This window comes from Juglans microcarpa x Juglans regia, chromosome 5D (genome assembly GCF_004785595.1).
Source record: "Juglans microcarpa x Juglans regia isolate MS1-56 chromosome 5D, Jm3101_v1.0, whole genome shotgun sequence".
Classification (NCBI taxonomy): Eukaryota; Viridiplantae; Streptophyta; class Magnoliopsida; order Fagales; family Juglandaceae; genus Juglans; species Juglans microcarpa x Juglans regia.
Window position 1 is genome coordinate 14,677,188 of NC_054602.1, and position 18,883 is coordinate 14,696,070.

The 18,883-nt window shown below is 32.8% G+C and overlaps 1 protein-coding gene across 1 annotated transcript; it reads left to right on the forward strand.

Moving 5' to 3' along the window:
* Window positions 1-12,141: 12,141 nt before the first annotated feature.
* Window positions 12,142-13,588, forward strand: LOC121264309 (myb-related protein 330-like). The gene is made up of 2 exons (XM_041167431.1): window positions 12,142-12,356; window positions 12,467-13,588. The coding sequence occupies exons 1-2, from the start codon at window positions 12,185-12,187 to the stop codon at window positions 13,360-13,362; spliced, it is 1,068 nt and encodes a 355-aa protein (XP_041023365.1). The 5' UTR covers window positions 12,142-12,184; the 3' UTR covers window positions 13,363-13,588.
* The last annotated feature ends 5,295 nt before the right edge of the window (window positions 13,589-18,883 follow it).

An 18,883-nucleotide genomic window follows, 5' to 3' on the forward strand; every position in this document is an offset into this window, starting at 1 on the left:
ATCTTAGCAATGGACCCCTTACCTCCTGTTAATCAGGTCTATTCTATCATCCACCAGGAAGAAAATCAAAGACTTCTCCATTTACCTCTACCAACTCCAGACGTTGCTGCCATGTCTGTCAATCATGCTTCCAGTGCTGATTCTCGCAGTAAGGGTCGTAGCCGCATCATTTGTGACCATTGCGGTAAACCTGGTCATTCTAAGACTTCTTGCTACAAGCTGATTGGGTATCCATCGCATTGGAATCAAAACCGCTCCTCTCAACGTCCTGACTTGCAGAAACAACCGGTTGCACATCAGGTCTCTAGTAGTTTGATTGTCCCTAAAACAAACAGTGCCATTCCTGGCCTCACTAGTGAGCAATATAAGCAATTGATGGCCTTCTCACACCTCCTTCTGCTAATTTTGTTGGTACTTATTCTTTGCCTTCTTGTCTCTCTGTTTTTTCTTCTAACGTTGAATGGGTTATAGACAATGGTGCTTCTGACCATATGTGTAACCATTCCTTTTCTCTTAAGGCTCCTACTTGTCATCATCTTAGTCATGTTCATCTACCTACAGGTGATGTTGTTCCTGTGTCTCATATGGGCTCTGTTTCTTTATCCCCCACACTTACTCTGCAGAATGTTCTCTTCTTGCCAAATTTTCAATTATCTCATGTCTGTTAGCAAAATCACCAAGTCACTCAATTGTATTGCTATTTTCTTTCCCACTTTTTGTGTTTTTCAGGACCTAGCCTTGAAGATGCTGATTGAAATGGGTGAGGAGCGTAATGGACTCTACTACTTCAAGCCGATCACTTCTACTGCCTTAAACGTGAACCGATCATTGCAATTTGACCATTGGCATCAGTGGCTTGGACATCCTTCTCCTTCTTGTATGCCTCGTTTTTTGTCCAATTCTTATTCTTCCACACATTGTGATGTTTGTGCTAAAGGAAAACATACTTGGCTTCCTTTTAATTTAGTTTCAAATAAAAACACATTTGTTTTTTAGCGTATTTATTGTGATATTTGGGGAGGATATCCCACACCCTCCATCACGGGAGCACATTATTTTTTTTACTATTGTTGACGATTATTCTCGTGTTACTTGGTGTATTTGATGCGTTTTAAATCTGACACTTTATAATATCTCAAAAATTTCTTTGCCATGGTTCACGCTCAATTTCAATGTAAAATTCACCACGTTCGAACCGATAATGGCCAAGAATTTTTATCTCATCAAACTCAAGCTTTTTTTAATAATCATGGTGTTTTACATGAAAAGACTTGTGTACATCAACAAAATGACGTCGCTGAACGCAAACATCATCTTCTTCTTAATGTTGCACGATGTTTGCGCTTCCAAGCAAATCTCTCGCTCTCTTTTTGGGGTGAATGCATTCTTACCGCCACTTACTTGATAAATCGGACATCATCAACTAGTCTTGGTAATATTACTCCCTATGAGCGTCTTTTTAACAAAGCACCCTCCTATAATTATTTGAAAATTTTTGGTTGCTTATGTTATGCCCAAACTTTACGCTCTCATAGGGATAAATTTCAGCCTCGTGCCTCCCCTTGTGTTTTTGTTGGTTACCCATTTGGTCATAAAGCTTACCGTGTATTTAATTTAGAAACAAAAAAATTATTTATTTCTCATGATGTCACATTTGTCGAATATGTTTTTCCTTTCCATCATCATTCGCCACCATCACATAATGTCTCTGATATCCCTCAACCTATCCTGGACATCCCCATGCCTCCATCCAACCCTATACCGTCGACACTAGTTGAGTCCGTGGATCCTTCTTCCTCTACTGACCCTTCGCCACCTACTAGATCCCGTCGGTCCATCACTAGACCATCTCAATTATATTCGCCCTACCTTACAACCTGAGTCCATTGCGCCTTCCCCCACTTCATAACATCCCACAGGTACGGTTCACCCTCTTGCAAATTTTCTTTCTTACCATCTTCTCTCTCCCAAACATTTTGTTTTTTTATCTGCTTTGAATAATCATCTTGATCCTCATAGTTATTCTGAAGCTGCTCATCATTCTCATTGGCGTGATGCCATGACTTCTGAGCTTAATGCTTTAGATGCTAATCATACAAATGGGTTTTTAAAACCAAATTCCGTGTTGATGGGTCCATCGAAATATATAAAGCTCGCTTGGTTACCAAGGGTTACACTCAAGTTGAAGGGCTCGATTACCATGACACTTTTGCCCTAGTTGCCAAACTTGTCACGGTTCGTTGTGTTCTTGCCATTGCTGCTGCTCGTCATTGGCATATACACCAATTAGATGTTCATAATGCCTTTCTTCACGGCGACCTTGATGAGAAAGTTTATATGGTACCTCCACCAGGATATTGTCGTAAGGGGGAGAACTTATTTTGCCGCCTACACAAGTCTATCTATGGTCTTAAGCAAGCATCAAGGAATTAGTACTCCAAACTCTCTTCTGTCCTTTTGTCTGCAGGCTTCAAACAATCACATGCTAATCATTCTCTATTTACTCGCTCTCAAGGCACTTCTTTTATTGCCATACTTATGTATGTGGATGACATCTTAATAACAGAAAATGATCTTGCTGCCCTTAATTCAGTCAAACAATTATTGGCTGCCTAGTTTAAGATCAAAGATCTTGGTGATCTCAAATATTTTCTTGACTTGGAAATTGCTCGGTCACCTTCTGGGATTTTTATCAACCAACGCAAGTACACCTTGGACATTCTCTCTAATTCAGGTCATTTAGGTACTTGGCTTGCTCATTTTCCCATAGAGCAAAATTTGAAGTTGACTCATGATGAGGGTGAACTGCTATCAGATCCCAGCATTTATCGGAGACTTATTGGTCGTCTTATCTACTTAACCATCACATAACCTGATATTGTTTTTCCTGTTAATGTTTTAAGCCAATTTATGCAGCAACCTTGGCAGCCGCATTACCAAGCAGCTCTGCGTATTCTCCGCTATCTCAACACTTCTCCTGGACATGGCTTATTTTTTTTCCTCTACATGTACTTTTCAGATTTCGGCCTACTCTGATTCTGATTGGGCGAGTTGCCCCATAACTCGTCGCTCAACTACTGGCTTCTTCATCAAACTTGGTGACAGTCCAATTTCTTGGTGCACAAAGAAACAATCAGTTGTGTCCCACTCTTCCGCTGAAGTCGAATATCGTGCCATGGCCACTACCACCTCTGAACTTGTTTGGCTTAAGCTTTTACTTCATGATTTGGCAGGTTTTCATCCACAACTCATGCTCCTTCATTGTGATAATCAAGCTGCACTTCATATCACTCGTAATCCAATTTTTCATGAAAGGAAGAAACACATAGAAATTGATTGTCATATCATTCATGACAAATTTCGTGCGCACCTCATTTCACCCATTCATATCTCGACTTCTAACCAATTAGCCGACATCTTCACTAAAGCTCTTGGTCGGGACACATTTCATCACTTCCTTCGCAAGTTGGCCATTATGGATCTTCATACATCAACTTGAGGGAGAGTATTACGGGATATTCATTGATATTTTCCATATATGTTGTACAGCTTACTTTCCTTGTATATAGCTTGATTATAGGACAGATTATAGGCTTCCTTTCTTGTATTTAAACTCTTGTACATCCTTCCGTAAGAAATAGAAAAAAACTTATTTCCAGCAATCATGCGTGTATACTCTGTTTCCTAACACTTGGTTCTTATTCTATTCACACACCAGAGGAAAAGATATTTACAATCATAAATTGTATAATTATTACGTAATTATTTAAAAAAAAAATGAATAAAATATGAGACCCACATAAAAAAAATTAATTTTTTAATGGTGGACTCACTCTTTTTCAAAGCGATTACGTGGTATTTATGCACTTCACAGTTGTATGTAGAATTACTCGTTTTTGCGTTTTCAAAAGTACTCAGCCTAGTTTGGATTGAGAGATTATCTCAACTCATCTTATCATTACAACTTTCTTAAATTTCTATACAAAATATAATTATTGTTAGAATATTATTTTTTAATATTATTATTGTTTTGAGATTTGAAAAAGTTGATTGTTTATTATATTTTATGTGAAAATTTAGAAAAGTTGTAATAATGAAATGAGATAGATTTGTATCCAAACGAGCAGGCTTCATTGAATCATTTTGGATGTTGAGATGAAATGAAAAATTTGTAAATAGTAACGAAATTGTTTGAGTTAAGATATTTTATAAAGTTTAATTTGGAAAAACAGAGAGAAAAAGTTGAATAAAAATATTATAAAGTTAAAATATTGTTAGAAATAATTAATTTTTAATTTGAAAAAGTTGAATTATTTTTTATTTTTTTAAAAAGTTATAATAATTAGATAATAATTAAATAAAAAAATTAAAAATTATTTATATTTAAATGATATTTGAATGTTGAGATGAGATCATATGATAAGATCTCAACATTCAAACTAGCCCTAAATTACTGCATGGGTTGGACAAGCTAAACATGAAGGAGATAGATCGCTCCTTATCTAATTGAACCATCATAAATTTAATTTACACACCACCATTCATATCCTCAAGTTTATTAGGTAAATTCTATCACTGATTGAATTCTCAATTTTTCTACACAGTCTTACGTTTAGATATTAAATTAAGTTGAATTGAATTAAATTTAGATGATAAAATATTATTAAAATATTATTTTTTAATATTATTATTATTTTAAAATTTAAAAAAATTAAATTAATTATTATATTTTGTATTGAAATTTAAAAAAATTATAATGATAAATTAAAATGAATGGGAAAGAGTCTAAAATGCAAACGAATCCTAATTAAAAAACTAATCGGCTCTAATAGCTATTAATATATTTTATATATATATATATATATATATATATATATATATGTGCATGTGTCAGTTTTTGTCTAATCTTCACTGATCTTTTACCTTAAAAGGAAAAAAAAAAAAAAAAAGGAAAAGCCAAAAGAAGTAATCATGGAAAGTGGAACCTTAACGCGTTTTTGAACTTTGGTAAAGAAACCTACTAAAAAGTAAAAACCCTAACGCCTCCTTCTAATTAGAGGGCTCAAGGGTACGAATATTTGGATATTGTAGTCAGCGTCGTCTGATCTTTGGAACATAAAAGGAAAAAAATTGACATATCCTTATATATCAAAATAGCTAGATGTAATATAATAGTACTAGCTACCGTGTGTGTGTGTTAATTAAATTGACGTGAGTCTTGATCTAAAATTCATGCAGACTTGAGTGTGTGTCGATCGTAGCATTAATTGATATAATTAAGTGAATTAATTATGAAAAATATTCCCATATTTATTATAGCTAAAGGCTTAATTAATTCAAGTTGCTGGAATTTCATCATGTAAAAGAGAATTATTATATATATAAAGAGATTATATAAAATAAATTTATAAATTGATGTAGTTTTATAAAATCTGTTAGATCTATTTTATAATAAAAATAATTTTATAATCTAACATATCACATCAAACTATATCAATTTATAAATTTACTTTCGTATAATTTTTGTGTAATTCTTAAAATATTTTTCAAATTAAAGAGATTGAATGGATATGCGACAATTCTAATCACTGCTATCACTCTAAAAAGAAGTATATATATATATAATATTACAAAACTAAAAGATCAAACAAAGGCAACAGAACAAAAGTAATATATTAACATCCTCGATCGGTGACTTTAGTGATTTGAAGTGAGGACGTTATTTGGAGCATCCATGGAAAGAATAATTAGTACAAAGAAATTAAAAGGAGGCGATATATATATTATATATATATATATATATATAAGCCTAATTACAACCCACCCTAAAAAAGAAGACATTAGCAGGTCTAATCAAGCTACTAATTAGTCGCCTAGAGACCGAGAGGATGCCAAGAAAAAAGTAGCAAGGCTAAAGGCTAGCTACGACTCCTGTCAAATCAATTGGCCGAGGAGAGCTTTGCTCACATAAAAAAGAGAGAGAAAATTAAACATTCAAACGAAATGGAAGTGAATAACATTCAAATAAGACACATGATTAATCATATCTATCTATAATATCCCATCCCATCGCATAAGTCATATGTATCGAAAATGTTAGTACAATCTCTCAAACTTATCCCTTAATTTTATTATTTATATATTTTAATTTTTACTTAATAGTTAAAAGAAGTATTTATTAATAAAATTGTCTATAATTTTTATTTTTTAATGATTAGAAATTTTAAAAAATATACTTAAAAAAATCAAAAAAAATAACAAATTAATAATTAGCGATACGCCAACGTGGCAGCCCACTAGCACCATCCCCTATGTGTGTATATATATATATATATATATAATTTAATTATAGTCATCGAGAAGCATGCTGCATGCATGCATTAATCTTCCACCAGTAGCCAGCTTCTCCATCATTTTAATTCGGCTTTGTTCATCCTTACGATTTTCTTTTCCTTTTGACTTTGTTGTTCCATCAGTAAAATTGCTTTTCCTTTTCTCCAGATCAAGACTGCGTTTAGATGTTGAAGTGAGTTGAGTTGAGTTAAATTGAATTGATAAAATATTATTAAAATATTATTTATTATTATTATTATTATTATTATTTTGAAATTTAAAAAAGTTAAAGTGTTTATTATATTTTATGTTAGAATTTAAAAAAATTATAATGATGAGTTGAGATGAATTGTGTTTTCAAACGAGGTCTTATTCTTTCTTTTTTGAGTGCTGTTAGGGAGCCTCAGTAGTGATTGTTAGGCGTAGTATTGGGTAAAATTTATTTTTTAATTTTTTAATTTATATTTTTTAAAAATATAAAAAAAATATCAATATACTAATAATCACTTTCTTAATTAACAAGTAAAAAAATATAAAAAGAATAAATATATGAACAAGAAGACAAAATAAAACGGTATAATAACATTATTTTTTTTATCTTTCTAAGGTGAATATATATCACTCGCAAGCTGTCTCAACAGCTGATTTCATTATTTTCTTAAAAATGCTACTTTCACTGATAGGTGGATCCTGATTGAATTCTGATAACTTTTTTTTTTTAATGCTTAGAGATTAAGGAAATATTTTTTAATGATGTTGTAAATATTTTTTAAAAAATATTTAAAGATATAAAAAAATAAAAATAAAAAAACTTTTTTACCGTTATCGAAAAGAAAAATACTATTTACAACCTGCTCTTGCAGCTGCAGGATAATCGCCACATAAAATATATATATATATATATATATATATATATATATATATATATATATATTGGCTACACGCATGCGAGATTTCTCTCCTCATGACCTAGCCTTAAAACCTTTTTTGAAACCCCTGCTTTCTCTAGAACACTTCTTATGTGGAATGGTAGTCGTGCTTCGTGCTTTCTCTCATCAATGTTCACATTGTAGAGAAATGTATATAGTTTGGTGGGTTTTGTTCACTCTACTATACTTTACTACTGACATGAAGAGAGAGTCAGAGCTTGGGTCCTTGGGAATGGACAATATGGGTTGAATTTAGTTTTAAAGAGGAGAGTGGGGAGGTTGCTTGTTTTCTAGGAATTTAATTTTTCTTTGACTACAGTTTCTTTGGATACTATTCGACATTCTCGATTTCGAGTCAATGAACCACATAGTATAAGAAGGGCTCGCCAAAAGGCAATGGATACAGTAAAGAAATTATATTCACATGCCCCCAATGATGATCTGAAGAAATTAGAGAAAGTGGTTGATGAGCTGACCAAAAAATTTGTTAAGTCCGCAGAAGATATGTGCAAGTCAAATGAAAAAGAGATTATTGGAGGGTAAGAGGTGATCTAACCTTCTCTATTTATGCAAGATTACAAAGCTTTTGGAACTCTCAACTTAGTGAAGCCCTTTGGTATAAAAAATTTTGGTTGATCGAATTCCATGATAAAGTGAGCTTTTTTCAAAAGCTGCATCCGTCAGAGTTTGCTTTTAGATGGCAATTTCAATACAAAAATCCAATAGAAATCTTTTTTAATGTGAACAATTTTGCTTATATTTTGAAAAATATTTTGAAGGCAATTGGCAATGATTTGTAGCGTTAAAAAAAAAAATGTTGCGCTTATCTACAGAAGCCAGTTCTTTCTCTCTCAATCTCATAGATTTTCAATCCACTTCTATTGATGCCGCAATTGACGCCATTGCCTCTTGGACGCGAGTGGAGTCGAGTTGGCAATCTTCGACGCGGTCGGTGAGCTTGTTGAAGGCTTTGCTCTGTTGCTGCATGTCTTTGGAGTCCAACACCGTCTCTATCCCTCCGTCGTCTATGCCCTCCATAATTTGCTCCCTTTGCTCGATCGCTTTCTCTACAGAACGCTTTTTTTGGAAATTTAATTTTTCTTTGACTGCAGTTTCTTTGGATACTGTCTGACGTTCTCGATTTCAAGCCGATGAACTACACAATCCTTTCTTCTTTTGAGATCTCAGTCCTTCTTTCTTCTCTTTCTTCTTTTAGTCTGATGTCTTCTCGATTTTCTTTTTCTAAAATAACAAATTGTCAAAGTGACGCCATCCGGTTACCAATGGTTTCGCAAGTGCTGTTGAACATACCAGTTTTGTATCGAAAACCTGTCACGTGTTACACCCCCGGTGGGTGGGCTTGTAGCACTGCTCATGTTTGCGAGGGAGCTGTACTGAAGTAGTATATATTCCGATCACTTTTCGATCGGCTGGCAATATCAGAAAGCGACACAAGGAATTCAAGCGCGCACAGGTCACCTAGATCATGCGACTAATGCTGGAACAGATTTTCATTGACAGAGACATATATATTATAAATGAAGACGTTAAAACTTAAATAAAAATGATGTAATAACGTTATTATATATTATAATAACCAAACAATAATATTGTAAGTCAAGTAAGTAATATATATTTATTATGATGATAGATCAAATTATATATATGTTTAATCATAAATATAAGCTGCATTTGCGTATAAATTTAACGTCCATTTGATTACGTGTAAGCCATGATTACTTACTTGAATACTTCATGCTGCATGTACATATAATATATAATTTTCAACATCCTATATAGTTATTGCATGTTTTCTATCTTTTGTTATTTATTTTACTTCTTATATCTACCGGTAGTACTAGTCTTAGACTTGCAAGCCAAAAGCAAATCGGCGTGTCTTATTATCCATATATACAAGATATATAAATGATATTATATATATATGCATGGGTGTATTAATTATATATTGAAGCTGCTTAATTAATTGATCAGAGATGATCTCTTCGATCTGTGCATGCATTGTTAAGTACTACTAGTACTTAAATCTTTCATAGATATGCTTTATTTATTTGCTAGCTATATAGCTAGTGATCATATATATATATATAGTCAAGACATGATGATTGGGAATTAGCCTAAGATCAAATCCATTGTGCGTGTGGGATCAGAGCATGCATGATAAAACGTACGTATAATTAGCTGGTAGTGCATGCTCATGTATAAACATGAAAATTACGTACCCAGCTGACCAAAAGCATGTCTAAAAATTCAAACCTAATAACTTGGAAAATGATCTCTTTGTTAGAATACTTTTTTAAACAATCCAAATCCATAGTTTTAGAATTTTCAAGACCCAAACGCACTAATAATTAATGGTTTTGAGATTATAATGGGCAATCGATCGAAACAATTTCGTCATAGTCATATTCTTGGATTGAACATGACGACTTCCTTCATGAACATATATTAAGATACAAGGCTGAACCACACGAATACATTAACCCAACATGAAGCAAAATAAACCCTTAATTTGGTTATCATCTAATTGTGAGCTGAATATATATATATATATATATATATATATATATATATATAAGATTAGATTAGGTACGTTGAGTGGTGCAATGAGTTAAGGAACAAGCTGAAAGCAAATTAATGTCTTATAGACAAAAAGAAACCATATGAGAAGAAAATGAGTGAAGGTAAAAAAGAGTCAATTGACACATTGATAACTTGACAATTAGTGGTTATAATCAAGCTTGTTCAGCTTTTGCACATAGAAAAACTTAAAATGATCATCATGGACTTGTCGGTATGAGTACTATATTTCAAATATATATATAATTTATAACGGAAATCTTGTGGTCCATATATATATATAATAGTCCTTAATAAGTGTAGATAGTTATCCCATCTAACACTCACAACGCCCACCCCTAAAACATGGGGAAAAAGCCTAATTTTGCTAAGTTCCCCGGCCACAAAAAAAAAAAAAAGATCTTTCCGTCAACTCTTGAATATCTTCGGCCCCAAAAAGTTAGACAGGATAGAGCACTTGGCTCACAATAACGAAGTGCTGCTTCCATTAATGTTGATTTATGTAAAATTAATTTAAATTGATCATATGAACATAGATTGATATTTTACGGCCTGGACACTCTGATGATCAACTAATCTGGCCATTCAGCTAGCTGCTAGCTAGCTAGAACATTGATCTCCATTAATATTGTTTATAAAAAAAAGAAAAAATCACCAATAATGCTGGATCATAAGCATGTTTAGGCTGGTGTGTGATATATATGAGCTAAGATTTGCATGTATCTTAAAGAAAGAACAGTAGCTAGCAAGGTACAAAATTTAGAAACGTCCACAGATCTGGTTTCAATATATCATGATAATGCATATTCTTTCTCTAGTAGATGTGACAGGTCGCAATCATGTTCATCATGGAAAAGGAATAACTTACAACAAAGAGAATTTCACCTGTTCTGGTAATTAATGATTTGAGAGGGGAACATGAATTTGATATATATTTGTAGAAGCAGGACGTTGAAGGGCGGGTTTTTTTTTTTTTTTTTTTTTTTTTTAAATTTTTTATTATTCAAGTCTGTGTGCTTTTCCACCCCTTTTACTGCTTTGCTTTTCCACGTGATTTCCTCCTATACATACAAAAAATAAATAAAAAACCTATGAAAAGTATGCAACAGAAAATTGACGGACGAAAATCATGAAAGCAGACATCCAATCATCATGATCATCTTCGTTGACACCAAGGAATTTGACAACCTTAAGCAACGGTTGAGTGGAGGGAATTAGGATAGGCCGCCTATATATTCTCGACTCAGATACAAATGTTTAATTATTATAATAAGATATATTAATTTTGCACACATGTTTGTTACATAGAGAGAGAGAGAGAGAGAGAGAGAGAGATCATAAGATCAGGGCTATTTGGTGAAGGGTGTTTACATAGTAAATTTGGATGGAGGAAATGATGTGTGTTTTCTTTGCATCATTAGGTCTTGCCTTAACTTGCCAATATTATCATTAACCCTCTACCCGTAATCATGATCTCTCTTTTTCTTGCTATGGTTTCATTGTTAATTAATTTATATCTTTGCCAGAATTATGCCAACATCAAGTACGTACGTACTGATCTATGTGTAAATTGCTTTCCTTGCACATTTTTCTTAACCCAATATTTGATCTATAATTTATATTGTTAGATATTGATCTTAGGGCGTATATATGATCCTTTAATTCCATGCTGTTTATATATATCAACCAGTCGACTGGGTGTATTATTATGAATACCATACAATTAATGCATGGGACAGTCCAAAGCATGTATGCATGCACCCAATGAAGAGAAAAATTGTTGTTGTGATTGCTTATACGTACTAATAAAGAGTATTATAATTATTATATGCTTAATCGTTATCGATTTCTTCAGGGGTCACTGTATCTGAATACTTAATTATAAGGGACTTAATCAGTAAGATTTTATTATAATCTAAAGAAAAAGTGATTGAGCTGAGAATAGTGGTTTGATAAAGGTTTTGGAAGCTACCAAAGCATACTCATGAGATCAGTGGTCCTCTTTATATAAGTAAACCCCACGTTTTATTCCTGGCACATGTACTACGTACCCTCTCAAAAAGAAATCTCTCTCATTATAAGAAAATTGCTTATTTGTGATGAATTACTTTTTATGAAAATGATTATTTTACTCCGTTTAAAATTTGTTTGTTTTGATTGCAAATAATCATTTTATCGCAAATAATCTATGCTCGTTTTTCTTGCAGTGGATCTCTCTCTCTACATTGCTGCATCATACACGTATATTAGCCAAATGGAGCGAAATAGGTCTACTTTTCTAGCTAAATGGAGAAGCAATATAAGGAAGCTAGCACTCAAACTCAATGCTGAGGTCCGCATTTGAGGGGGCTGAGGAGCCGTACAAGATGGGCCATCACTGCTGCAGCAAACAGAAAGTCAAGAGAGGGTTATGGTCTCCTGAAGAAGATGAGAAGCTCATCAAACACATGACCACCTTTGGCCATGGTTCATGGAGTTCAGTTCCAAAGCTTGCTGGTATATATGCATCGTTCCTTCCAATTTATTTTCTAATTTGAAGCTCATAATTCCTTTTTTATGAATCCTTTTCAAATGGGTCCGTTTCTTCCTGATGTCTTGAACTTCAGGGTTGGAGAGGTGTGGAAAGAGTTGCAGGTTAAGATGGATAAACTATCTGAGACCAGATCTGAAAAGGGGTTCATTTTCTGCACAAGAGGAGAGGGTCATCATTGATATTCATAGGATTCTTGGCAACAGATGGGCTCAGATAGCAAAGCATTTGCCCGGCAGAACAGACAATGAGGTCAAGAACTTTTGGAACTCTTGCGTTAAGAAGAAGCTCATTGCCCAGGGGTTAGATCCCAACACTCACAATCTCCTTCCTTCTCATAAAGCTAACAACAATGGATGCAACTTGTCTCATCCCAAACCCACTTCAGTTTTCTTTGTTAATTCACCTGTGAAGGATGCTTCCTGCATGGACATGGACACACCCTTGTCGACACTACTTTCTCTTCTTCCAAATGATCCTAATATCTCCAGCTCTCATTTCTCCCATGACAGTCCAAACAAACCAATATATGAACAGAAAAACCCTAATATCTTCTGGACGACCGAAGAACAAAATCCAAACATCAGCTTCATGGATTTCTCAATGGCCAGGTTCCCAATTTCCACTCCTCCCTCACATCCATCTGGGTTCGGAATTGTTGAAGAGGACTGCCTCTGGAGTAGTAGTCAGCTTCAACCTATTGAGCTCGACAGACAGGATGATCATCATGATCATGAAATGTTGCAGCCAGAGCAACAAGTCAAGAAGCCACAGCAAGAGATCATCAAGGCTATTGAAGTGGAAATTGATCGAAAGGCAGATAGAATATTGACTAGGGAGCAGAACAATATGGATGCTTCATTTGAGAGCTCTAACTTTGGTTTTGATTTTGTGGAGTCCGCAGTAATGCCCTGTGATATGTATTGTAACTCATATGATCATGGGGATGAATTTGCATGGGAATATTGCTAGGTGACTTAGCAGCTCCTAGCTCTAATTCCCTCCTATTACCTTTATATGTATGTGTATATATATATATATGGAGCTCTAACTTTGGTTTTGATCATCATGAAATCAATTTGCATGGGATTGTTCCTCCCTTTCCTATCTCCATGTCTCCCCACACGACCTCCTTCCATTTAGAGGATTGTGTTTTTTCTCTTTTTTTGTGGAGTTTATTAATTTTTTTTGTTTGATCCGACAGCCTCAAAAAAGCTTCTTTTTTTTTTTAAAAAAAAAAAAGGGTACACTTCTTGGTAATGAGTAGCTTGCTCCCTAGCTAGCTCTGATCTCTCTTCCAGATACAGATTCGACCGAGCTAGACAATTTAAATTATTGAATGAAAATTTAAAAACGAGAGCTTGGGGAAAAGTGAAAACTATATGGAAAATAATTTATCTGTTCTTTTGTCTTATAAGAATATATATAAAAATATATGTATGATAAAATCCCAATATATCTTTCTAAAGGAAGCTTGTGAAAAAAGGGTAACATTTTCAAATCACAGTACAAAACTTATCACCCTAATATCGATTTGGGAATATCTTAGAATTCACTTGATCAGGTCCATCATTAAAAGTTAATTTCTTTCACGTGAATTTTAATTTTTATTTTAAACATATCTTAAGATTATAAATAATATTATCTCTCATATAATATTAGGCCTGATCGATGTAAAATCATTAACCAATAAGCAGCTCATGTATTGTACATGCAAACTTTGGAATTCTCGATCCAAGGGGTATATATTAATTACATATAATCATTAATTGATTGACAATATAATATATAGTAGTATTAATAGTATCTCCATCCTGGGGTCAACTTAAATCCCCTCACTCTCTGTGTTTTTTGTTTTTTTTGGGAAGGCTGGAGTTGAGGGAATTCAAGTTGTTAACCTTTCACCTCAATATAATTGATTGATACTTTTTATCTAAGTGACACTCATTTTAAAAAAAAAAAAAAAAATGATCCAGCTATTAGTTAGTGCCTCACTTTCATTGTCTCATCTGTTTATAATATACATTACGCAATTGACTTATAATGTACCATCAGTCTTCAGATGATCAATCCATACTAAGTACGTACGGCTTTCCTCTAGCTTGTTTCACGTTGAAAGGAGAGAAATGCTTGGAGTAACCATTTTGGCTCTGGCGCGCATTTCTCTCGATATCGTTTTTATTTTTTATTTTTTTAATGATATTATAAATTTTTTATTTTTTAAATATTTAAAAATATTAAAAAAATTTAAAAAATTCTTAATAGGCATCAAACTGCGTATCGACGTTGACATGATTTTTTTTATTAAAAAGAAAAATAAAATAAAGAAAATTTTGAAAGAAGAATAAAATTTTCTATTTTCTAAAAATTATTTTTGTCTCAATTTATATTATTTTATTAAATAAATATCTTGCATATTAAAATAATAAGTATCTGATTTGATGCGCAAACTCGTTTTAATGAAGGTTTTCTTTTTAAAAACAAAAAAATAATAATAATATTTAGCATTCTCGATAGGCAGCGTCGGGAGCCACTATCATGGCTCTAGCACTGCCCGTTGAAAGGGAAATGCTTGTGCTAGCTAGCTAAACTCATCATACTTTCACGTACGCCACATGACACACGCACTATATATGGATTGGTGCACGGAATGATGTTACATGGTTGGCTTAACTATTAGCCAGTCAACATTGACGTGACATGACACATCAATACCTATCTAAAAATATATTTAGGATGCTGCTATACCCACCCAGAAGTATCCAACAGCCAAATTTTTAAAATAATATCTTTTAAATTTTTTAAATATTTAAAAAAATTATAAATTTATTAAAAAATACTTTCTTAATTATCAAATAAAAAAAAAAAATAATCAATAGTTTTTGCCCTGTTAGTACTAAACATCAATCTATACACATTACCGACAGCTTGTACCTGTGATTTTTCATTGTAATAATAACGCACATCAACAATTAAACCCCTAATTAATGAAAATGTTAACCGATGAGCATATCAAAGTAATTTACCGATTTTAAATCGATATAATAAACACTTTTAGTTTTATACATTTAAATTCAAATTTTGTTTTGTGTTAATTAAAAACTAGTGAAATAAATTAGATGCACACAAAAGATGCTTGCATAAAAAGATGGACAAAACATTCTATCTTTTTTCTTTTTTAATCTTCCAACTTTCCTTTAGATGGTTTTACAAGAATTCACGATAAATGGTTTTTATTAGGCACCTTTTTTAAAAAAAAAAAAAAAATGTTCAGAAAAAGCATAACGGCAAACCTTTTAGTACAGTTTATAACATTTAATTTTAGAGAAATTCTATTTATAAATTGGTGTCGATAACAATGTAAAATTAAAATTTAATAAATTAAATTTTATTATTTAACTAATGTGAATAATGTGTTTTACGTATCGATTGAATAAAATATCTCTTAATTTTATTCAATTTATTTCTTATAAGTTAAATTGAAAACTAAGTTATTTTATAGATAGAGTTGTCCCATTTGGATTAAAAGTTGATCTCAATTTATCTAATTTAATTATTACAATTTTCTTAATTTTTTACATAAAATATAATAAACAGTCCAACTTTCATCTCAATTCATCTCATTTCAACTCACTATCTAAATCTCACTTTAGGTGCGCTTTGAATAGTGAGATGAGATGATATATTTTAGATGAAAGTTAAAAAATGAATAAAATATTATTAAAATATTATTTTTTAATATTATTATTATTTTGATATTTGAAAAAATTAAATTTTTTACTATAAGGCCCCGTTTAGAAAAGTTGTAATAATTAGATAAAATAAAATATTTTCACTATCCAAACAGAGTTTTATAATAAACAATCTAATTTTTTTAAATCTTCAAAATAATAATAATAATAATATTAAAAAATAATATTTTAACAATAATTTATTCAATTTCAATTTTTATCTCAACACATTATATCTTACCCAACGGTACAAACGGTACCTAAATATCACACGGACACGTTCTGCTTCAAATCCTTATAGAAATTAGAATAGGATCTTAATTTGTGAAACCAGCCACGCTGAAAAAGGCAGAGCCTTTCCGGCAAAAAAGAACGTCTTCAAGCTTGGAGAGGGTTTCTTTTTTATTTTGTTTCATCCCGTCGCCTAAGTAAAGTCAGGTTACGATTATTGCCTTCTCCTCGGTTTTGACGCCCCACCACTAGTTCTTAGAACATTCTCTAAAATTTAAATTTTTGTAAAATTTGAAGAAATTAGTTCAATATACTCTATCCAATAGATTATGTATTTATAATTATTATTGAGTTTGTTACAATACCATTTCTACATCTATGGTATACTATTCACACTTGTATAAATATTTAATTCATTTATTTTTAGTTTTTACTCTTATTTATTTCTTTTTCTACTTTTTATTTTTTATTTTATTTGAAATGAATAAAATATATTAAAAAATATAATATTTAAATAATATAAATAAAAATTAGATAAGCTGATGTATGATATATTGTAAAAATTTATAAAATAGAAAAAAATAAATTTTGGTGATTTATATTAAACGGATGAAGAATCCATTGGACTGCTCTTACTTTATTTGGCTCTATATCTACTCACGCTGCAGCTTTCTCCTGTTTCCACTCTAGCATTAGATTACCAGGCCGAATCTATGCCACAAGGTACTCTCCTCTTCATTTACCTTGATGGGTTTACCAATATAATTTTGAAATCCAGGTTTGTTTTGGTTAATGTTATTAATTTTGGGTTCATGTACATATGACAGATCTTCCCGTGTTTTATTTCAATGCGGAGACGAACCAGTACTTCCCAATTGAAGACCAAATACCCGGCTCTTCTCGTCCTTCTTCGTCGGCTACTGCTAAAAATTCAGCCCAAAAGTCCACACGGGTTTGGCTTAAAGAGTTTTGGGTATATCTATGTCTGCACTTGTTTAATGGGTTATGCTACGAAAGTCTTGCATATCAACGAATGTGTTTGATTTTCCAAATTTTGTTCAATTTGCACTTGTTAAAATCTTGAATAGCATTGATGCTGTGAGCTCGGTTGGGGTGGATTAGCTACAGTTTGATAAATTAATGTAATGGCATGCATGCATTGAGGGAGTGCTCTTCATTGATTTTCCAAATTTTGTTCAATTTGCACTTGTTAAAATCTTGAATAGCATTGATGCTGTGAGCTCGGTCGGGGTGGATTAGCTACAGTTTGATAAATTAATGTAATGGCATTCATGCAGTGAGGGAGTGCTCTTCATTGGAGTGATAAAAAGAGCTTGTAGGCTGTATTTTGAATCGTTTTGCTAGTTGAGAAAATTAGACGTATTAAATTGTTTGTTATAATATTGAGTCATATAATTATGAAAAAATGATATTAAGCCTGTTGATGTCGTATTTCGCAGGCCTGGGCGACTTGGTGTTGGCAGTGCTGTAACCTGCATAGTAAAGAAGGGAGACCTCGGGATCCATTGCACTTCCAATACTCAAGTTAGTTTTGATGTAGGAGATAAAGAGAAAATAATAATGAAGATGAGTGTAAAAGCTAACCTCCTTGTTGGTTGCAGGTGGTATCTATTTATATTTGCCGACCTGGTCTCCATGGTAGTGGGGTGTTGCATTGTAGGAGATCGTATACTTATGCTGCCTACTCGCCGAGCTATACTTATGATGTCTGCTCGCCGAGCTATATAGCATTTAGGTTCGCTGTGTGTAGCCCGAATTCTAGGTTGCATTGAATGCGACATGCTTTTTGCTCTGAGTTCCTCCTATCTCATTAATGTGGCGTGTCTTCCTCTTCAAGCTTTATTCTCTGCACTTGAATGTGGTGAACCTTCTTCCCTAACTTTCTACTAGTTCATTAATGCTCGATGTGAACTGTCTTGAATATTTTTGAGTTGCATTGAATGCGACATTCCTTCTTCCTTAAGTCTTTCATGTATCTTCCGACTAGATTTTTTATGTGAACATGGCCCGACCTGGATCTCATACCCAGGTTCCGACCCAAGTCTTCCCAGTACGTTTGGCCCTGCCCAGATCCATATTTGGGCTCTGACTTGGGCTTTACTTGTAGCCCATCCTTGAGAAATAGATGGCGTAATTTGGATTGGTCTTGATGTTGTATGGAAAGATCCTAGACTTTATTATTTAGAATCTAGAGTAGGGATTTCACTCAAGGTTGAGAAGCTTTAACATGTCAGGGTAAAATTTATGTTGAGTTGATTGGTCCCATGTAATACAAACTTATAAAATTCTCAGTGGAACTTAACGGAAACTCGTTGAAGCTTTGAGAGGCATAAACTCAACAAAGGGTTCATGATTACTTGATTGTGGGTTAGGCATGTACGGTAATAGTTATTATTGAAATTGTTTGACAAGTTCTAGGAACAAAAATATTCTAGCTATTTAACTTTATTTTTTGATAAGTAAGAAGATATTTTATTGTTATAAAGATATGCATAGTCTAAGTACACAGG